The sequence below is a fragment of the Theobroma cacao genome, chromosome 1 (genome assembly GCF_053813885.1).
Source record: "Theobroma cacao isolate CCN51 chromosome 1, ASM5381388v1, whole genome shotgun sequence".
NCBI lineage: Eukaryota > Viridiplantae > Streptophyta > Magnoliopsida > Malvales > Malvaceae > Theobroma > Theobroma cacao.
In genome coordinates this window covers 40,060,186-40,082,768 of record NC_142639.1, presented here as the reverse complement: position 1 = coordinate 40,082,768, position 22,583 = coordinate 40,060,186, and the positions used below count along the sequence as shown (strand labels likewise).

Below are 22,583 nucleotides of genomic sequence, written 5' to 3'. Positions count from 1 at the left end.
TACTCTTCGATTATGGCTTTCAGTTCATTCCATTGGCCTTCCTTCCATTTGAATGGTTGTCTCCTCAACTTCAAACCCAAACCCAATCCTCACCTTCCCATCTACCATACTCCTCAATGTACCCTTTTTTGTTGCTTGCGAGGGCAAATATTTTGGGGAAAATCTACTTGAGGGTATCCCCTTCCACCCACCCATAAAACCAAAAAAGATTTTTGTTGTCGTCACCCATAACCATCAAATGTTGAGACTCACCTGCATGAAAAAAAGTTAGTAGGGGATAGGGGTTTTAGGATATTTTTCTACACTATAGAATACCTTCTATTTGTATTTGCCTCCGGTAGAAGATTGGTGGGGTTCTCCCTTACTTTTTCAACTATGACCTTTCTCCACAAATTGTCCCTCTAACTCCTTTACCTCACCTCTGAAGACACTTGTTTAATAGAGCTCTATTTTTTAACTTTAAATTAATGATACTTAATCCTCCATTTTCCTTATATATGCACACTTCGGCCCACTCTATGTAATGAATTTTATGTCTCTCTTCATTCTTGCTCCATAAAAATCTCCTCTCAATTCTCTTTTAACTCCCTTATCATTCCTTTGAGCATTTGAAAGATGGACATGAAAAATATAAGTAGGCTAGCAAGGATTAACTAAAACAGTATAACCTTCCAACTAATGTATAGGACCTTGGCTTTCCATCCCATCAACCGAGTCTCAAATTTTTCAATGATTAGTTTCAACATTTGCATCGAATTCTAGTTACCAGTGGCAGTCCCAAGCGCACCATAAGGATTTCACACATTTGCAATCAATGCTCTCTACTCCTTCCCTACCTAAATCAACCCCTACACCCATTAAACTACTTTTATGGAATTGATCTTAAATCCCGAGATAGCCTGAAAGCACCTTAGGATCTATTTAATATTTAGGAGGCTTTCCAACTCTTGTTCGCAGAAACTCATGGTATGATTGGTGAACAATAAATGATATATCCCTAATCTGTTGGTGCCAATGGGAATCCCCAACATAATATCATAGCCTCCCTTTTATCCATCATTTAACTAAAAGCCTTCATCACAATATTAAAAAGAAACAGAGACAATTAACACCCCGTTTAAGCCCAAGTTTCATCTTGAAAGGTTCCATTGACGCACAATCCCTCCAAAAAAGAACAAAGAGGAACAATTTGTTGGTTTTTTTTTTTCATATACCATGCAAATAAGAAAATCTTGCTTTTTCGAGAATTCTGATTTATAGTGAAATCATAATCCAAGACAACATAGCAGCATTCATTAGCATGGAAGGTATCCTTTGAACAACATAACTTAGTCGTTTTTTTTTTTAAAGTTCAAGTGTGTATTAATTAGTTAGCTGTTAAAATATATTATTTTGCAAAAACTATTAATTCCATGATCTGTTTTAGTTAAAACCATTAATGTTTGTGGAGATGGGACTGAATTGTTTGTCTTAAACCCAATAAAAAATTGCTAGTCTTCATCCTTGTACATTTCTTTACTAGATTCTTTGAATTTGATTAGTCTTAGTACTTTAATCCACCAATAGATCTATAGAATAGTACCAAACAATAAATTAAAATGAATAATTTAGGAAAAGTATCCAAGTCAAAAACTTAAAAAATCTCTCTCCAGATGAAACTACTATGTAATTCCAAATATAGTTTAGCTAATATCTCATCTTCCTAAATTTTGACAGCATATTTATGGTATATGAGTGTAACTGCAAATGCATTTATTGCATCTTAGCTTATATAGATTTAAAATTTAAATTAAACATAGAAGGCAATTGGCTAAAGGAAAGCCCACATACTATACATGGTTTGATTTCCATATTTTTCCCCCCATGTTTTTTCTATATTTATTACGCCACCCAAGCATTGGCTTTTGAATCAAAGCTGTGAATCTTAGCACCACCAAGAGTAATCTCAAATCTTTTTAAGTTTTGCCTCTGAGTTTGTCATCTGCATATTTCCATGGCAAACCATGTTAATGGCTTTTGGCGTCATGGTGATCAATTCCGTGGTTGCTTTTCTAGGGTTGGTCTTGGACGAGTCAAGAGACTGGTTTTCACAACTACTTGCATATTCTTCTTTTTCTTCCTCCTTGCTACTGTCTTGGTTCATTTGATGAATGTGGTAAGTTTCTCCTAAATTCGCTTCCTCTACCATTATTTTCCCTTTGTATCCATCAACTCACGCTAGTATTTTTTATATTAGGTAAAACTCGAAAAAGATGAGATTCGTAACTGTATCTAAAAGTGAATAAATGAAAAACGCACGTATTTATTATTAAAACAAATTATTAGATATAACTAATACTGTTATTTTTTATAATCATAAACTAATACAGTTATTTAGATGCAACGAATACTGGTAATACCGGTATTTAGATATTATTAAAATATTTTTAGAATACAAAAACACAATTTAGATCCCTTAATTGTCACTTTGAAATGAATCCTCTTCATTAACATTTGAATTGAATGCACCTTAGGGGCACAGATTTTTTTTCTCATCAAATTTGCAAGGGCAACTACTAGTATGTCTGGCAAACAAGAAGGGGAAAACATGGATGCCCTTAAACATTCTTCATATAATGCATTCAGAGACTGACTCAATTGCTAGTCCATGCTGGCACTATTAACTTAATGTTTAGACAATAAACCCAAGAAGTATGAAATTGTTACTGGAGTATATACATCTAAGGCATCAGATGTCCATTTATCAAGTTCTGTTACTAGAAGATTATTGCAACAGCTTAACATTTTTTTTGTCTACATTTTTCTCAGCTTATTATACAACGCAATCCATTTCCCCAGATGATTTCTTCATCACGAAGTAGTACCACAAAACACCTGCCAAGAATTGAAAATCCTTTAAACAGCTCTCATTTAGGATTACGACAGAATCATCCCGATAATTATTCATCGGTATTTGAACCTGATGGATTGTCAACCAAAACATGTCCTAACTACTTCCGGTGGATCCATAATGATTTACAACACTGGAAGAATTCAGGAATTACTAAAAACATGATTGAAAGAGGGAAATTGAGTGCAGAGCTCAGATTAGTAATTGTCAACAGCGAGCTCTTTATGGAGAAGTTTGGCAAGCCCTATCAAACCAGAGATTTGTTTACATTATGGGGCATTTTGCAGCTTTTACAGTTTTACCCTGGAATGCTGCCAGATTTAGACCTTTTGCTCTTTACTGGAGATGAGACAATGATCAAGAAAATGGACTACCAAGAACCTAATTCTACATCACCACCACCGTTGTTCCATTACTGTGGAGAGGAGGATGCACTCGACATTGTGTTCCCTGATTGGACCTTCTGGGGATGGTAAATTCTTGTACAAATTACCATAACACATTAGTATTGGAAAAAAAAAAAAGACAACTACCAAATTTTTATTGCAATATAACTAACCAGCTAGTCTTCTTTACTTTGTTCTGCTCTGGCAGGCCTGAGGTTAATGTAATGCCATGGGAGCAGATGTTAAGTGCAATAAAGAATGGCAGCAAGAGGATCAAGTGGGAAGATAGGGTACCTTATGCCTATTGGAAAGGCAATCCATATGTTTCTTTAGAAAGGAAAGACTTTTGGAAATGCAATCTCTCAAATAAATACGACTGGAATGTTCGTCTTTATGAACAGGTAATTACTTAAAATTGTGTTTTTTTTTTTTGCCATTTTGAGTCTTTGAGAGGCTTCTATAGATTGATTGAAGTCATGAGAAAATTAGCGAATGCCCAAGCCAGAAAATTACAAAATCCAGACATAATTAACAATTTCTTCTTTAAAAAAAAATTCAGAATTGGAGCAGAGAAAATGAAGAAGGGTTCAAACATTCCAAAGTGGAAGATCAATGCACCCATAGGTATATGTAAAACCTTTTGTTTTTCATTCTTATTAAAGGTTGTTTCTTTGTCTCCTGTATTATAAATTTTTAGTTCTAAAATACTCATCACTCTTTTTCTTTGATACTAATAAGATTTTAATTTTGTTATGGTACAATCTGTACATAGATATAAAATTTATGTAGAAGGAGCAACATGGTCTGTAAGTGAGAAATACATACTAGCATGCGATAGCATGACTTTGATGATAAAGCCTCGATACTATGATTTCTTCTCAAGAAACATGGTGCCAATGCAGCATTACTGGCCCATCCGCAACACAAGCAAATGCAAAGATCTAAAGTTTGCAGTTGAATGGGGCAATAATCACCCTGACAAGGTATATATATATACATATATTCTCAGCAAATGAAACATGGATTGGAATGGATTGCCTCCTAAAACTTTTTATGTTTGAAACTTATCTGCTTCATTATATATCATAAGAAGATATGCTTCTCTTTCTCAGGCACAGGCTATTGGGAAGGCAGGAAGCAGACTGATTGAAGAGTTTCTGACAATGCGAAACATATATGATTATATGTTTCATTTGTTGAACGAATATGCCAAGCTCTTGAAATTTAAACCAACAATACCTTCAAAAGCCCGAAGGGTTTGCTGGGAAACCATAACGAGCTCAAAGAAATTGAAAGGTCCATGGAAGGAGTACATGGAGCAGTCGATGGTGAAGTCCCCAAGCGATAAACTTCCATGTGCATTGCTTCCCCCATATGAACCCCAAGCTCTTCAAGCTTTTCTCGACACAAAGGAGAAAATAACTAGGCAAGTGGAGATGTGGCAAATTGAATATTGGAAGAAACTGGATGATAAAAGGCAATAGAGACCTCTTTTTTTGTTTCATTTTCATGGTTATTGTTACCAAATAAAAAAATTATTACCATAGCCTATATATGATTGAACATATCATCTAGAACTTTGTCCGAATTAATTAAAGAGGAAATTGTTAAAAATGGTCATTTTCTTAACTTGATTTCAAAAATAGCCATCAAAATAAAATTAACTGTTTTTAGTCATATTTAACCATGACTTGACAAAAATATCTTTGAAACCATTTCAAATAAATTAAACCATTCATCACAATTTCTTCCTATATTCGTCTCTGCTTCCGATTTCTCTCTCTCACCATCTATCTCTTTCTAATTTTATCGATTTATCTCTTCAACATCCGTCTGCTGTGCTCTCGATTTTTCTCTCCCCGTGCTTTCAAGATTCCGAGACATGGTTTTGAACTGCTTGGGTGAGTGGCTATTTGGAAAATTTGATTTTTAAATATTTTGGATGAAACTAAAATGATAAAATTGATCACAGATGTTTAAAATAGTTTTTAATTGAATCAATTTGGGGTCTAGACATCAATAAACTTAAGAATTTGAAATTTATAAACTTAGGGTTTCAAAGGAAATTTTTTTTTCGATTTTTAGTTGAAATAGGTATTTTAGATAAGGAAAATTGTGTTTTGATTCATGAGAACATGTTAGAAAAATTTTAATCGGTGCCAAATCGTAAAAGAAAAACAAAAAAAAATGAAGAGAGTTGAAAAGATTTGAAGTTTTGGTTCGTAAGTAACAATAATATTTCAAGCATTAAAGTGTAACAAAATTTTTTAAACATGATATATAACAATAATATTTTTTCAACATGGTGTGTAACATGTTTTTGTACATGACGTGTAACAACAATATTTTTTTTAACATGGCGTGTAATAACTTTTTTTTAATCATAACGTGTAATATATTTTTATACATGACATGTAACAATAATGTTTTTTTTTCAACATGACATGTAACAATCTTTTTTAATCATAACATGTAACATGTTTTTGTATATGACGTGTAACAACAATATTTTTTTCAACATGGCATGTAACATCATGTGCACTTGATATGAAGAGGTTAATACATGGTGTATAATATCATGTGCATTTAATATAAAAAGGTTCATTAAAGGTAATTTTATTCAACTTAGCTAAAAACAGTTAAAATTATGCAAAGAGCTATTTTTTAAAATGCCCCTTAATTAAATAGAAGATGGATTCCCATGCCGTCTCAGATTATTTTCGAAATTATTGATGTTCCCTTGTTTCAACAAAAATAAAAAGATAATATGAGTAATATTAACTTCTAGAATAAAATACAAAATCCTCCATAGTAATAATTTAGATGACATACATATGTAATCATGGCGAGAACTGAAAAAAGAAAGGGGATTCTCCTACCATTATATATTATCAGTTAGACTGGGAATTACTTGAGATACAAAGAAAGCTAAAAGCAGAGGAATAATTCTCACAAACAAAAACCTTAGATTGTAAAGGAAAATGCCTCCTTTGACGATGTCCAAGCTCATCTGACTTGGACTTGTTGCTTGTAACTATCAACTTGAATGCCATCCAATTATCTCTTGAACTTGTCCGCGGAGCTTGCATAACCTATACCACAAACAACATTGCAGCCGATTTAATTGTAACAAAGTTTTTTAGAGATGAAAATTTCAGAATCAAAGCTAAATGTTACAAAGTTTATTTGCAAGCATTTAGAATAAAGTAATTTAAATGTTTAATCAAAATATGATAATTAAATTGCGTCATGTTTCATTTAAAAATTAATACCGCATGTATGATAAATGTCTCTAAAAGTATTTAATGATAAATGTTTCCAAAGTCCTTTGAACAACATAACTTAGTTTAGCTGTTAAAATAAATGAATTTTGCAGAAACAATTAATTCCATGATCTGTCTTAGTTAAGATTATGTAGTGTTTTTAGGTATGGGACCCCAATAAAAAATTGCCACCCTTCATCCTTGTTCATTTCCTTAACTAGATTTTTTGAATTTGATTATTCTTAATACTTTAATCCACCAACCAATAGAATGGTACCAAACAATAAATTAAAATGAATAACTTAGGCAAAGGATGCAATTGTCAAGAACTAAAAATGTCTCTCCAGACTACACTGTACAAGTAATTCCAAATTTAATTTAAGTTAATATGTTATCTTCTTAAATATTGATAGCATATTTATGGTATATGAGTGTGCAACTGGAAATGCTTTTCTCGCATCTAACCTTGTATAGATTATTGATCAAAATACCTACAAAGTCCTTATATTAATACATTTTATTCAATTTAATTTTTATAATCAAAATTGAAACAATTCTTTGACTTAATCTTTCTCCCTAACGATATCTAATTTTATGATTAAAAGGAGTGATGTCAGCACTAACGTGACGTTGATGTGACACACTTTAGTGACATGGCACCGATATGATAATGTGGTAGTGTTACATGGCATCAACAAGATGATATAGCAGTTTCTCGTGGCACTAATATAATGATGTGGTCATGCTGACGCAGCACTAACATGCTAATATATCATTGTCACGTGACAAATAAATTTTCAAAAAAAAATTTTATGTCACATCATAGGAATTAAAATAAATAAAAATGTATACTATGAAAATTAAATTGAACAAAATTGAGGTATTGAATGATTAAATTAAAAAAATATTAAAAAATATAAATCTTTAAGTAGATAATAGACATACTTATTAATAAGGTAAATGTTTAAGTATAAAAGATTTATAATGTTAAAATATATATATATATATATATATTTTCTTAGTTGTATCTAAATTTATCTACTACATAAAGGTGTTAGATTTTCTCATGGCAGTCATACTGATGAAGTCTGTGGTTGCTTTTCCGAGGTTGGTCTTGGACGGGTCAACAGACCTAATGCTACATCACCACCACAGCTGTTTCACTATTGTGGATAAGAGGATGCACTAAACGTTGTGTTTCTGACTGGATCTTTTGGGGATAGTAAATTCTTGTACATATTACCATAACACATTGGTATTGGGGAAAAGAAAGGAAAAAGAAAACTACCAATTTTTTACTGCAATAATTAACCAGCTGGTCTTCTTTACTTTGTTTTGCTCTGGCAAGGTTGAGGTTAATATAATGCCATGGAAGCAGATGCTAAGTGCAATAAAGAATGGCAGCATGAGGATCAACTGGGAAGATAGGGTTCCTTATGCCTATTGGGCAATCCATATGTTTCTTTAGAAAGAAAAGACCTTCTAAAATGCAACCGCTCAGATAAATACGACTGAAATGCTCACCTTTATACTCAGGAAATTACTGAAAATTGTGTTTCTTTTACCACTTTGAGTCTTTGATGGTCTTCTATAGATGGATTGATTGAAGTCATAAGAAAATTAGCTAATGCCCAAGCCAGAAAATTACAAAGTCTAGACATAATTAACAATTTCTTTCTTAAAAAAAAATTCAGGATTGGACCAAAGAAAATGAAGAAGGTTTCAAGCATTCTATATTGGAAGATCAGTGCACCCATAGGTATATGTGAAACCTTTCTTATCTCATTCTTATTGAAGGTTATTTCTTTGTTTCCTTTATTATAAATTTCAGTTTTAAAATACTCATTACTCTTTTTTGTTGATACTAATAAAGATTTTGAATTTTGCTATGGTACCATCTATACAAAGATATAAAACTTATGTAGGAATGACATGGTTTGCAAGTGAGAAATACATACTAGCATGCAATAGCATGACCTTGATGATAAAGCCTCGATACTATGATTTCTTCTCGAGAAACATGGTGGCAATGCAACATTATTGGCCCACCCGCAATACAAGCAAATGCAGAGATCTAAAGTTTGCAGTTGAATGGGGCAATAATCACCCGGACAAGGTATATATATACATATATTCTCAGCAAATGGAACATGGATTGAAATAGATTGCATCCCAAAATTTTTTTTGTCTGCTTCTTTATATATAATTCACAGCCCTTTTATCTCATAAGAAGACAGGCGATTGGGAAGGCAGGAAGTAAATTAATTGAAGAGTTTCTTACAATGCAAAACATATATGTTTATATGTTTCATTTGTTGAACAAATATGCCAACCTCTTGAAATTTAAACCAACAATACCTTCCAAAGCCCAAAGGGTCTGCTCAGAAACCATAGCATGCTCAAAGAAAGTGACAGGTTTATGGAAGGAGTACATGGAGCAGTCAATGGTGAAGTCCCCTAGTGATAAACTTCCATGCGCATTGCCTCCCCCATATGAACCTCAAGCTCTTCAAGCTTTTCTAGACACAAAGGAGATAGTAACTAGGCAAGTGGAGGCGTGGCAGACTGAATATTGGAAGTAACTAAATGATAAGAAGCAATAGAGGCATCTCTTTTTGTTTCATTTTCGTGGTCTTTGTTACCAAATAAACAAATTATTACCATAGCATGTGATTGAACATATCATATGGTAATTTTGTCCGAATTAATTAAATACTATACGAATTCACAAACAGTCAACAGATTATTTTCAAAATTAATGATGTTTCTTTATTTTAATAAAAATTAAAAAAAGTAATATGAGTAATATTAACTTCTAGAATAAAGTACAAAATCCTCCATAACAATAATTTCAGGAGATATTCATATGTAATCATGGAGAAATCTAAAAAACTGAGAGATTCTTTTACCATTATATATTATCAGTTAGACTGGGAATCACTTGAGGTACAAAGAAAGTTAAAAACAGGCAAATAACTCTCACAAATAAAGACTATAAATTGTAAAGGAAAATGCCTTTGATGGAAGTAGTGATATGGAATTAGAGAGCTCGTCCTTTGACGATGTCCAAGCTCATCTCACTTGGATCTGTTGCTTGCAACTCAACTTGGATGCCATCCAACTGTCTCTTGAATTTGTCCCTGGAGCTTGCATAAAGCATCTTACTCCTCACCCTTGATGTGTCAGGTGACCTATACCACAAACAACATTGCAACCGTTAATTGTAACAATCCTTCAAAAATTGAACAAAGAGAAACAAGGTGTTGGGTTTTTCTTTTTGGTTTTCATATACCATGCAAAGAAGAAAATCTTGCTTTTTTGACAATTCTCATTCGTAGTGAAATTATAATCAAAGACAGCATAGCGGCATTCATTAGCAGGCAAGGAGTTGGTGAAATCGTCATAAGTTGCTCCTGGACTCCCCAGCTTCTCTACAATCACCTGTTGCGTCTTCTCGTCAATCTTGAAGACAATATACCGATGGTTCCTCTTTGCTTTTAGTTCCAAGAACTTCAACTTGCACTCATCGTTCATGGCCATTCCAGATGATGAATTTGCCTATACCACCATATATACATACAATGTGACGCTAAATTAAAGCAACTGTTTTTCCATTAAACTATGATTCTAGAAATTGGATTAAGATGCAAATGAAAGTAAAGCTTCTCCTCCTCTTGATTTAACTAAACTTTGAAAAGCAGGTCCTGTGGATATATTCAATCCCAAAAAATTTCATGCTCTTACCTTTGGAAGGATAATGAACTTGAATCACTTGTCCAATTGAACAAGTTTTTCAGCGGTCAAGAATCAAAGCTAAACGTTACAAAGTTTATTTGCAAGTATTTAGAACGAAATAATGTGAATGTCTAATCAAAACATGATAATTAAATTACGTTGAATTAATTTCTTGTAGAAATTAAAGCACGTGATTATAAATATTGACATCAATTCTTTATACATGCATACATACATAATGAACACTAAAATACAATGACTTCCATCGTTCTTGTCCTTTTCATAGTTATTACAAAAAGTCATAAAGAATGAATTGAGAGAGAGGTTTGGGAGCATACCATTTTGTTCTCCAACGAAGGACAAACGTTTTAATTTGCAGCAGTGAGAAGAGGCAAATAGAGGGTAACAACTGAGAGGATCTGTAACAAAGGGAAGATCAGAAAAGAAAAGAAATCGAAGGTCTGGTTATGATTAGGCATAAGAAGGGGGGGTTTCTAGTGAGGAGGGAAGAAATTGAGAAAGCTAGAGGCAGGGGAGGAGAGATTTTTGAGGGGAAAAATAAGGGTTAGAATTCTTTGTTTTTCTGATCACGTTCAACATTAAACTTCCATGTTGCCACGTTGTGGGTGCATTTCCTTGCCCTTGTGCTTTTACCCATTTTAGGTCACCACATGTGATCATCAAACTGTTAGATTTAAGGATTAAATATTCCTAATTTAGGGTATTTCGTATTGTTAACTTAATCTTCCTTGTAATTCGCATGTCGGTTACTTAATTAAGACACATTATCAAAAGTAGCAGCATACTTTAATTTTCCATTACAGCATAAGTCCCAATTTTTTAGGTATCCAATTCTAAATTCTGAATGATGCATAGCACAAAATTAGCTAATTAACCAATCTTCTATTCGTGTGAATTAATTTATTATTAATTCATCAAAGTGATTAAACTAATTTTCAATAAGCAGCAATCATAGTGATAAGTTCATTAAATCATTAGAATAAATTTGGAATTTATCCTGAAAAAAAAATCCATGCACACTAATTTAATATAAAAACATCCGTATAATGATATATCTATACGTACAATATATGTATATTAATTAATTATTGTGAATATAATGTTATATATAATGTGGAATTTGTTGACCAGTAAAACTTTGATTGCATTTGGGGCCTCAGTGGGTATTATATTGTGGTTATTATTATTAGTTCCACCTTGATTAACAACAAACAAATATAACGCATGCTTAGAAAGAACAAACAAATTAAAACAATAAAGCAGACCTCATGTTCCTCAACAAAATTGTACTTAATTAGTTTTCTCCAATGCAATCGGCTCATGATCTTCAGAGACTTTTTGCACAATAAAAAACTAACTAGGACGAATACTTAATTTAGATACCGTCATGAAGTTTCTTTTCTGTCACATTCTACTTGGGTTTAATTAATCACTAGTATAAGTTATAGGATAAGATTAAAATGAAGTTAGGTAGGTAGCAGAAAACTAAAGAAATAAACATTTTGTATGTTCAATGAAGTTGACTTTGATGATAATCAGAAAGGGTAAATCATGTTTAATGGTACTCTTCATTTGCTTGCTAAATAAATACATCTTTCTTTGAAAGTTGAACCTGTGATGAAAGCCATTTGAAATTTTGCAAACAATACCTGTGATGAAAAGGTTGAGGCGAGATAATTTACTAATTTGGGGAAGGAAAAAGTAAAGGAGCGAATATAAAATAGGCAAAAGGGTTCTCAAAACAACATTTCAGCAACTGTATTTGAAGAATTCATTAGAGTTTATAAAATATGTATTGAATTTTTAAGACGAATGTCTAATTTAAAATCTTTTTTTTTTTTTTTTGAATTATCAACCGTACAAAAAGCTAATGAAAGTCTTTAACATGCTCCTAAAGACATTTTACAGCGAAAATACCTCTCAGAATCAAAACAACCAAGAAAAGGGGAGAGAAAAACTGCGCAAGACAGACAGAAATCCCTTGCTTTTCAAAAAAAAAAGAAAAACTGCACAAGACAGACAGAAATCCCTTGCCCAAAAAACAACCCAAAACCAATATAGAAACAGCCCCAAACATGACAAAGCATGTCCCAATCAGAAGAAAACAACAGCACCGCAGAGCTGCACTAACCGAAAAGCCACCATCAGTAGAAGCGACCTCCCAGAACAGAGAAACACCCCGAAAAGCGAAGGCACAAACAGAGAACACCACAACCTCATAAACACACAGCAGTCCATCCTCAATGAAAATAAAGAGCAATGCCAGGATCGGGATGAACCCTCATCCAACAATTATAGAAAATCAATTAATAATAAGTGAAGTGACTATTAGTATATTTATATGCCTATAATATCTTTAACTTAAGAGATTTGAGATTTTTTTTATTATCATTTTAATATTTCTCTTCACACATAAAAATAACGGATTTATCACGTGATAACTTATCAACGAGAGAACAGCAACAAAAAGAACAGTATCTGCTCTGATATCATATTAAATATTTAAAACATGTATCCAATTTAAAATCAATTAGTAATACGTGAAATGATTTTTCCTCCTTTTTGTCAAATTAATATATCATTTTTTTCCTATGTTTTCTTTCCTTCTCGGTCCTCACCAAATGCTAGAAAAAGGTGGTTGCAATTTTGTGAAGCTATAATAATGAAACTGTGGAATCCTTCTTAAAGACATTGATTAATTAACCACCTAAACATACCCAACCATTAATTTGCCATAAAGTGAATTGAATAAATCTTTTCTGATACTCCTTCAATACAAATTTGCAACTTGACATTACTCTAAAATTGATTTGAGAGTTTGACATATTTCTCATAAAGAAATGATGGTATGAAACGATACCGTTTCATGTAAAGAATATTCCATACTAACAATCCAAAAATTCCCATTCCTAATAATATTAACCACAAGTAGAGGATAGAAGCTTTCTATTCATACTTCTTATAACAATATGTTTGCTAGGAGGAGGAGGGGAAAGAAAGAAATGGGTGGAAGAAAATTCTTTTATTTTTTATTATTTGGTTTGGTAAGAAAGAAATAAGATAGGACAAAAAAATAGACGTTAATGATGTGAATGTAATTATTCAAATTTATATAAAAGATTTAAATTTAATCACTATTAGTAATTTAAATTTAATTTTTTGAAAGACATGATTTAGTTGATTTAGGTTAGAAAATTAGTAAATCAACAGTATTTGAACATAAATCCTTACAATTGAGATTTTTTTTATGTTACTATAAGTAATTAGTATTTTTTTTGTTTAAAATATTAACTAAGCTAATTAAGATTCCTTATGAATGTTAGTTTACACTCACCAACCATGCTTTCTTTGTCTAGGATGAGACCCTTTAACTAAAAAGTTCTCCTTTACCAAAAAGAAAAGGACAATGCATTTGTTTGCTTCATCTCTTTTTATTATATTTTTGCTTTCTTTTTATTTTAATTTGTTGTTGATTACAAAAAAATGTGAAAAATGAGTGGAGAAAATAAATTATCACATTGATTGGCTCCTAAACCCACCGGAAAAGGCAGCGTGGTCCCACATAATGTTAATATTATTATTCTGATTGTGGGTGGCTTCCCCGATTTCCCTTGATTGCCCCTCCTTTTTAGTATGCAATTCCTCACTTTAGTAATAAGATAAGAGGCCAAATCAGTAATTTGGTGACCTTTCTAGCCCAACTTATCCACTTATTTATTAATCCATCAAAATTCAAAAAGTACAAAAAAAAAGAGAAAATCATAATAATATTATAAATTAAGTGTCCAACGCGTTGGCCAATTATTATTTTTTTGGCATTTATATCAAATCGAAAAGTCCAATTTGGCTTAATTTAACAACATTTTTTCTACTCTGGTAGGGTTTCCACGCTTATTTTCTTTTTCACGAAACGATAACTACGTCTTTGATTTTTTAAAATACTTTGAATGGTTCTAAAATTATATTAACATTTAAGAATTGTTAAATAAAATTATGTGTTCACCAAAACTTCAATGAGGTTTTGATAAAATAATTTAAATATATTTTACGCACAACAAGAAATAAATCTCTTTCAGTCGCATGCATGATGATGTAATGAGATTTTTTTATTGATTTAAAAATTAATACAATTTAAATAACAAAGCTTTTAACGCTTACGTCTGTAAAGTTTACTTGAGTAAAATATTAATTGACCCCTAAACATTTAAATTAATAACTTTTTCATTAATAAAAAATGTATCAAATTGACCATACAGATTTATATTTGGTGTACAATTAATGTATAATTTTTATATATTATTTATGAATTAAATATTATCATCTCATGAATAAATAAATTTAAAAATAATAACTCTCCAAATAAATATTTCTAAGAAAAAAAACCTTTTTTTCTTACTCTAAATTGACACGTGTCGTTAAAAGGAAGCGAGTATAGTGAATCGGAGCATTCAGGAGTGTTGAAAATTTGAAAGTACGTTACACCCGTATCGTTGTCGTATAAGGATAGGAGAGGGAAACAAAACAACAAACGGAAGCTGAATAACTAAACAGTAAACAAGACCTACACTTTCCCTCTCAGTTTCCTACTCGCCTTCTCCCTGTTTTTCTTTTTCTTTTTATTTTCTTGTTTCTTTCTTCCTCGTCAAAAGGGGAATCATTTAACTCGTTTTCGACGACTCTCCTTCTCTCAGTCAACGAATTTTCCAGAAATCTAACGCCCCGTTTGGTTATTTGATCACCTTCTCTGCTAAGTTTCTCATGCGCTGATCATATAGCTCGAGCTCCCTTTCACTTTCACATCCGAAGCCTTTCATCTTTTAAAAACAGAGGTCAGTTTGGTCTCTTTAATTTTCTTAGTCTTTTCTTCAGATTCGATGATTTTATTGTTTTTTAAAGTTTATTTGAAAGTTTTTGCGGCTTTTGATTATCTGATTGTTGGGTGTTTTCGTTTCTATTGCTTTGAAACCAAAGCAGAAAAGTTTGTTCTTTCTTTCTTTGTTTAGTTTTGCAAAAAGAAAAACATTTCTGGGAAAAGCTTTCATGGAGGAAAATTTTGTTCTTGGAAAGTGAAGAAAAAGGGTATTTGAATGATTCTAGACATTCATGTCTCCTTTTTGGTGTTGGGAACGTGATTCTGAAGGCTTAAAAGGATTCTTTGTTTCTTTTTATTTTACTTTTTTATTCTAATTTTCTTGTATTACTTTTTTTTTTTTTTGGGGTCATAGATTCTTATGTGAAGCTAAAAGTATGGAACCTTTTGCACCGAATCTTGCTTTAGTTTGAAAAGATTTCATAGAATTATTTCCGCCTTTATCTCTGTGTGGATTGGAATCTTATTATTTGTTTTTTTTTTCTTTTCCTTTTATAATTTGACATCGTGAAATTAAGATTATATTTGGCTGGCGTGTCCACAAATTTGAAGAAATTAAATGGAAAAAATTGATTGGGGTTTAATGCTAATTCTCATGTTCAAAAGCTTAAGCTTGGCTTTATCAAGTGCTTATAAAGGGAAAACAAATAAATACTATAGACTTAGGCTTTGATCTTACTAATTTTCTTATGACAGCTTTATGTTCTAACATGGAAATAATGAGTAAGCCGTTCCCCCTTTTTCTTTTAGGGGGGGGGGGGGGGGGGGGAGGTGAAAAGTATGCTCTTGTTCGTTGCATTTATTTTCTTGTGCCTTTTTGCATTTGAATTGGTTTCATCCCTCCTATTTTGCTTTTCTTACATGTTTCTGGACAGAAGTTCATCTGTTTTAGATTGATACATGCAAAGTGCTTGATGCTTCTTGTCAATATCTATCTATGATTCACTTTTCATCATTGTTGAACTATTTGTTTTCCACCCTTTTTCAGGTATTGTTTTATTTCCTGCCAATTCCTGATAGCAGCTACAGTGTTTTCCTTTTCTACTTTCATTAAAATAAACCATGAGTAGTTTCAAGTTAGGGGTGGAGGTGGTGGGTGCCCATGACCTTGTAGCCAAAGATGGGCAGGGTTCATCTAATCCCTTTGTGGAGCTCCATTTCGATGACCAGAGATTCCGCACCACTACTAAAGAAAAAGATCTCAATCCAGTCTGGAATGAAAGTTTCTATTTCAACATCTCAGATCCAAACAACTTATCCCACCTCCCTCTTGAAGCCTATGTTTACAACCATAACAAAGCAAACAATGTGAAAACCTGTCTTGGGAAGGTTCGCCTCACTGGAACATCATTTGTGCCATACTCTGATGCAGTTGTTTTGCACTACCCTCTTGAAAAACGAAGCATTTTCGCCCGCGTAAAAGGAGAGCTTGGTTTGAAAGTATTTGTTACTGATGACCCTTCAATCAAATCCTCAAATCCACTTCCAGCTATGGAATCCTCTCTGCATACAGATGTAGACTCCCATTATGCGAAAATACCAAATTCATTTCCCAAAGAGAAAACTGACAAAAGACGCACTTTTCATCATCTTTCAAATGCAAACCAGTCACAACAAAAGCAAAATTTTCCCTCAGTACCACCTCAACAAATGAATTCTGGAGTCCATGAGATGAAATCTGGAAAGCAGCCTCCGCAAATATTTCAAATGTTCTCAGGTTCATCGTCACAACCACTTGATTATGCTCTTAAAGAGACAAGCCCATTCCTTGGAGGAGGACAAATTGTTGGAGGCCGTGTCATACGTGGAGACAGGCCAGCCAGCACCTATGACCTTGTTGAACAGATGAGATACCTTTTTGTACGAGTGGTAAAAGCCCAAGATCTTCCGTCAAAAGATGTGGCTGGCAGCCTTGATCCATACGTTGAAGTAAAAGTTGGAAACTATAAAGGAATCACAAAGCATTATGAGAAGAAACAAAATCCTGAATGGAATCAGGTGTTTGCCTTTGCAAGGGACACAGTGCAGACATCTGTGCTGGAAGTTATTCTCAAGGACAAGGATTTAGTGAAAGATGACTTTGTTGGGATCGTGCGCTTTGATCTCCATGAGGTTCCCACAAGGGTTCCACCCGATAGTCCATTGGCTCCAGAATGGTATCGGCTAGAGGACAAGAAAGGAGAGAAAAAGAAAGGGGAACTGATGCTTGCAGTTTGGTATGGCACACAGGCTGACGAGGCTTTTCCTGATGCCTGGCACTCAGATGCTATTGCTCCTGGTGATAGCACTTCAATTGCCTCCACATATATCCGTTCAAAAGTTTATCACTCTCCAAGATTGTGGTATGTCCGTGTTACTGTTATTGAGGCACAAGACCTTGTTGCAGCTGACAAGAACAGGTTTCCTGATGCATATGTTAAGGTTCAGCTTGGTAACCAGATCTTAAAGACAAAATCGGTTCAACCTCGAAATTCGAATCCAATATGGAAGGAGGAGTTTATGTTTGTTGCTTCCGAACCCTTTGAAGAGCATCTGATTTTTTCAGTTGAAGATCGTGTGGGTCCTAATAAGGATGAGACAATTGGAAAAGCTGTTATACCATTGAACTCCGTTGATAGGCGTGCTGATGATCGAAATATCCGTACCCGGTGGTACAACCTGGAGAAGTCTTTATCTGATGCAATGGATAGGGATCATGCAAAGAAGGATAAATTTCATAGTAGGCTCCATGTTTGTGTTTGTCTTGATGGAGGATACCACGTGCTTGATGAGTCAACTCAGTATAGCAGCGATCTCCGGCCAACAGCAAAGCAGCTTTGGAAGCCATCAATTGGTGTTTTGGAACTTGGAATTCTGAATGCTGATGGGCTCCAGCCAATGAAAACAAGAGAAGGAAAAGGTACATCAGATACGTATTGTGTAGCAAAGTACGGCCACAAATGGGTTCGTACTCGAACTATAGTTAATAGCCTGAACCCAAAATATAATGAGCAGTACACGTGGGAAGTTTATGATCCAGCCACAGTTCTCACTGTGGGGGTCTTTGATAACTGTCAGATCAGTGGTTCTGATGGTAATAAAGATATGAAAATTGGAAAGGTCCGGATTCGTATATCTACACTAGAAACTGGTCGTGTTTACACACACTCTTACCCGCTGCTGGTTCTCCACCCTTCTGGTGTCAAGAAAATTGGTGAACTACATTTGGCAATACGATTTTCATACACATCAATGCTTAATATGATGTTTCAATACTCACGACCCCTTTTGCCAAAGATGCACTACAAAAGGCCATTGAGTGTGATACAGCAGGACATGCTGCGACACCAGGCTGTGACCATTGTGGCAGCTCGGCTTGGTCGGGCTGAACCTCCACTCAGGAGAGAAGTAGTTGAATATATGTCTGATGCAGATGCTCACCTTTGGAGCATGAGGCGCAGCAAGGCAAACTTTTTACGCCTAACATCAGTTTTCTCAGGATTATTTTCAGTCGGAAAATGGTTTGGTGAAGTTTGCATGTGGAAGAACCCTATTACAACAGTGCTGGTGCATGTCCTGTTTGTAATGCTTGTGTGTTTCCCAGAGCTGATTTTACCAACAGTTTTCCTATACATGTTTCTAATAGGGGTTTGGAATTATCGTCGTCGGCCAAGGTACCCTCCTCACATGAACACAAGTCTCTCTTGTGCAGATGCAGTTTCTCCTGATGAACTAGATGAAGAATTTGAGACCTTTCCTGCATCAAGGAGCTCAGATATAATTCGTGTGAGGTATGATCGTTTGAGGAGTGTGGCAGGGCGAATTCAGACTGTGGTGGGTGACATAGCTACACAAGGTGAGCGGCTTCAGGCACTCCTAAATTGGCGGGATCCTCGTGCCACAACTATATTTGTGATATTCTGTCTTGTGGCAGCAATTGTTTTGTATGTGACACCTTTCCAGGTGCTTGCTCTTCTAGCTGGGTTTTACATCATGAGGCATCCCAGGTTCCGCCACAAGACACCTGCAGCACCAATTAATTTCTTCCGTCGTCTGCCTGCAAGGACAGATAGTATGCTGTGAATAGGTTGTGGGATTTTCAGGCAAATGTCAGTTTTAGATTCTGGTTGTAAAGCCTTGTTTTTTTGTTGTTGCCTGTTGTATGTTGGTGAATGCACATGGAGCTTTATGCATTAAACATTAGCTTTATAAATTCCAAGTTTTGTTCCCAACAGTACGCAAGAATCAGATAGGTGATGAGCTTGAATTAACTGTAAGAAACAGTCACCATATTGTCGTACTGGCAGCCTGTGTATTAATTTTGCAATGTTCTCTTCGCAGTGTTGGTGGCTGAATTAGTTACTGATGGCGGGTGCTTGGACCAAATTCTCTTCCCCAGGGCTTGAAGTTTGTGATGACTGACCTCACTGGCCCCTGTCATCATCAATTGGAAAGGGAAAGGCTTAATTGACGAGTTTTCACTTTTGTATGCTTGGATCATTCATTTACAGTTCTCATAGGTTTATTTTATTCAGTTTTAAAGTGAATCAAAATCTTGCTTTCCCTCGAATGACTGTCAACGCCCCATGAAACTACATCCCCGTAGCAGAAGAGGTAAACATAGATATGTTCCTGCTTTGAACATTGTAGATGCTGAAATCCAACCATGTTATGCATCAGACCATTGTATATCCATTCTACCCCATTGACTTTGGGGCACTCCCAAGGCATCCCAGACACCTCCTGAGGCGCGAACGATGTAGTTACCACAAGGGGGCTCGTAATCGTGAGTAGAATCACAACCGGCTCTAGAGTCACATTGATCAACAACCTTCGCCGTAACACTTTTTCCATTGCCACGGATTCTGATGTGCTTGGTACATCTCGTCGGTGGTCAAACCATCCTGTCGAAAGGGCCACCAGAAGTTCATCATCCGAGTAGTACCGATTGTCACATGCAGATGGCCTTCCACCATTTCCACCACGATTGAAGCTTCTGAGAGTCAGGTTTGCCTTTGGACGGCTTGACACTTGTGGTGAACAATAGCAAATGTTGTAAATCTCGCCTTCCGCGCAACAGGCAGAGCTCTGCCTCTCTTACCACGCCACTGGGATTGCAAGCACAAGTCTCTACGTCCAGAATAAAAAAGTTTGTGACAAGAAAAAGAAAGCAGATGAGAAGGAAGATATTTGAACAAATATGGCTATTCATCTTCTACTTCTACCTGTTGGTCTTGAGAGGAAACCAGGATAGTTGGTCGGGTTTATATAGAGATGGGAGTGTCTATGCCATAAAATAGCTGCCATTCAGGTAATTCTAGAATATCACGACAATTTTACAGGTATAATTTTCCAAGAATTGTACTATTCCATTAGCTATACCGATGCAGAGCCTACCGGCATAATATAAAATCAATCAAAATTTCTTATAGAGCGTGATAAATTTCCTCGCTCTAGCAGCCCCGCATGTAATCGTAATCTGAAATTTTGTAATCATACCCTCAAAACTATTGTATTGGCAAAACATTGAAGTAATTGAAGAAAAAACTGGAATTAAAACAGAATAAAATCCAAAAGTTATTGTGTTGTACCCTTGGAATCATTTCTGTACACAGGTCTTTCATTTTTATTTTATTCAGCTTTAAGGTGAATTTAAATCTTGCTTCTCCATTAATGACTGTCAAGTGTCATCGCCAACGCCTTATGAAGTTTGATATCCTCATAGCAGAAGAAGTAGAAGAGATGGGTTCGTTGTTTTTTCCTTTCGAAGGTGAAGGTGCGAAAGGTGTGTTAAAAAAACAGGGGATAATGATGGTTCACAGCCTTCGAAATAGCACTTGTCTTCGATTACGGAAAAACCGAACAGATGTTGAATGTTGATTAAACCCATATGTGAGGCAGAGTCTAGTGGTTCTGAAGAAATCAGAAGAAAAGCAAAAAAGAAAAATGCAGGGTCACTGGGAAGTAAAAACACTTGGACAAACTTGCTTCTTTTTTTCTTAATTTGTTCTAGCTCTGATTTCTTGGTTGTCTCCTATCTTCGTTTGTGATAGGTTGACATTGATCAATAAGTTGAAATTGGCCGTACACCCGATGTAGTGATGAATTCCTCATCCAAAAGAAAAAGGAGAAAGATGTAGAGATCAATTTTCTGGCCTCATCTATAGATTCTAGAATCAAATTACCACAATTTTAATTCAATTATCAGAAACGAAAAGCCCATAAAAGCCAGATTCTCAAACGATCAATGCGTAATTGGAAAAGAAGGCTACTTAAAGCTACTCAAATAAGCTACACCCTAAGTGATTGATATTTTCCTATTTAGTTGAGCTTCTAGGCTTAAGAGGTTGAAATCACTATACTCACCAGGCAAATTTAACTTTCTAACAATTCCTTGTTTATCAAAGATGAAAAATAAAAGGCAGAGCTTTCCCCGATTTGCATTATAGATTATGCATCAGACCAATGTATATCCCTTGCACCCCACTGACTTCGGGGCACTCCCAAGGCATCCCAGACAGCTTCTGTGGTTCGAACAATGTTGTTACCACTAGGGGGCTCGTACAGATTAGCAGCATCACAGCCCACTCTGGAATCGCACTGATCAATAACCTTAGCCCGAACCCACTTTCCATTGCCATAGATGTTAATAAAATGATTACATCTTTTTCCCTTGCGGAACCATACAGTTGAAAGCGCCACCACAAGTTCATAATCATTGTGGTACTGATTGTCGCATTCGGATGGTAGGTCGCCATCTCCGCCACGATCAAAGCTTCTGAGAGTCAGGTTTGCCTTTGTACGGCTCGACACTTTCGGTGAACAATAGTAAATATCGTAAAGATGGCCTTCTACGCAGCAGGCAGAGCTGTCTTGCGTGTTACATCCGCCTGGAAGCTGGAGGAGGCCTTTATCCTTCTATTTGGCCGCTGGACTTGCATCTGCGAGTATCCATTTCAACAATAAAACAATGTGTCAAGAAAAAGAAAGCAGAGAAGGAAGACATTAGGACAAACCAGCTTGTTCATCTTCTACCTTTAGTCTTGTGAGGAAACCTGAGTAGATATGCTGGGATTTATCTAGAAACGCGTGCATGCCGCCAAATAGCTACCTTGTAATTCAAGGTCACGACAATTTTATTGGCCTATTTTACGAGAATTCCAACGTTTCTTTTAGAAATACATTATGCAGATCCTGCCACCATATCAAAAATCAAATTAAATGGCGTCATACGTATCATGGAGAAGGAAGAAACAGAAATCATAACAGAACAAAAGTTTTAATAGGTGTTGATTGTGTCATTACTGATCATTAGATTAACCTTTAGTTTTGTTCTTTGTGTCCTTATTTAGAAGTCCTTGGTTAATTCAACATTAACTGTACGTGGAGTGTCCGTCAGGAATTCGAGTGAATCTTATCCAATTTCCAGAATCTCAGCT

At 34.9% G+C, this 22,583-nt stretch overlaps 3 protein-coding genes and 3 pseudogenes across 4 annotated transcripts; 3 read left to right on the top strand and 3 right to left on the bottom strand.

Annotated features, from left to right (window-relative positions):
- Positions 1-1,993: 1,993 nt before the first annotated feature.
- Positions 1,994-4,760, top strand: LOC18614167 (uncharacterized). The gene is made up of 6 exons (XM_018118368.2): positions 1,994-2,155; positions 2,809-3,362; positions 3,485-3,677; positions 3,836-3,900; positions 4,049-4,259; positions 4,389-4,760. The coding sequence occupies exons 1-6, from the start codon at positions 1,994-1,996 to the stop codon at positions 4,758-4,760; spliced, it is 1,557 nt and encodes a 518-aa protein (XP_017973857.2).
- A 2,114-nt stretch (positions 4,761-6,874) lies between these two features.
- LOC108661430 (uncharacterized) lies at positions 6,875-9,121 on the top strand (annotated as a pseudogene).
- A 458-nt stretch (positions 9,122-9,579) lies between these two features.
- Positions 9,580-10,109, bottom strand: ADF11 (actin depolymerizing factor 11). The gene is made up of 2 exons (XM_007051785.3): positions 9,832-10,109; positions 9,580-9,730 (listed from the first exon to the last, which is right to left on the bottom strand). The coding sequence occupies exons 1-2, from the start codon at positions 10,077-10,079 to the stop codon at positions 9,580-9,582; spliced, it is 399 nt and encodes a 132-aa protein (XP_007051847.2). The 5' UTR covers positions 10,080-10,109.
- A 4,730-nt stretch (positions 10,110-14,839) lies between these two features.
- LOC18614164 (FT-interacting protein 3-like) lies at positions 14,840-19,714 on the top strand. 2 transcript variants are annotated; one of them, XM_088810072.1, is made up of 3 exons: positions 14,840-15,124; positions 16,154-19,231; positions 19,486-19,714. In XM_088810072.1, exon 2 carries the CDS (start codon positions 16,228-16,230, stop codon positions 19,225-19,227), a length of 3,000 nt encoding a protein of 999 aa, XP_088666198.1. In that variant the 5' UTR covers positions 14,840-15,124; positions 16,154-16,227; the 3' UTR covers positions 19,228-19,231; positions 19,486-19,714. The 2 variants fall into 2 exon arrangements, with proteins under 2 accessions (XP_088666198.1, XP_017981368.2); XM_018125879.2 differs by lacking the exon at positions 19,486-19,714 and having other exon boundaries at positions 16,154-19,376.
- A 99-nt stretch (positions 19,715-19,813) lies between these two features.
- On the bottom strand, positions 19,814-20,356 carry LOC18614165 (putative ripening-related protein 1; annotated as a pseudogene).
- A 1,042-nt stretch (positions 20,357-21,398) lies between these two features.
- LOC18614163 (putative ripening-related protein 2) lies at positions 21,399-22,150 on the bottom strand (annotated as a pseudogene).
- Positions 22,151-22,583: the final 433 nt, after the last annotated feature.

What these genes read in the sequence shown, in the direction of transcription:
- LOC18614164 (XM_088810072.1), top strand. Translation starts at nt 16,228, where the DNA reads ATGAGTAGTTTCAAGTTAGGGGTGGAGGTGGTGGGTGCCCATGACCTT.
- ADF11 (XM_007051785.3), bottom strand. Translation starts at nt 10,079, where the DNA reads ATGGCCATGAACGATGAGTGCAAGTTGAAGTTCTTGGAACTAAAAGCA. An exon ending in AAGATTTTCTTCTTTGCATG is followed by an intron (nt 9,731 to 9,831) that starts GTATATGAAAAC and finishes TTTGTGGTATAG; the next exon opens with GTCACCTGACACATCAAGGG.
- LOC18614167 (XM_018118368.2), top strand. Translation starts at nt 1,994, where the DNA reads ATGGCAAACCATGTTAATGGCTTTTGGCGTCATGGTGATCAATTCCGT. An exon ending in ATGTTCGTCTTTATGAACAG is followed by an intron (nt 3,678 to 3,835) that starts GTAATTACTTAA and finishes AAAAAAATTCAG; the next exon opens with AATTGGAGCAGAGAAAATGA. An exon ending in GAAGATCAATGCACCCATAG is followed by an intron (nt 3,901 to 4,048) that starts GTATATGTAAAA and finishes ATCTGTACATAG; the next exon opens with ATATAAAATTTATGTAGAAG.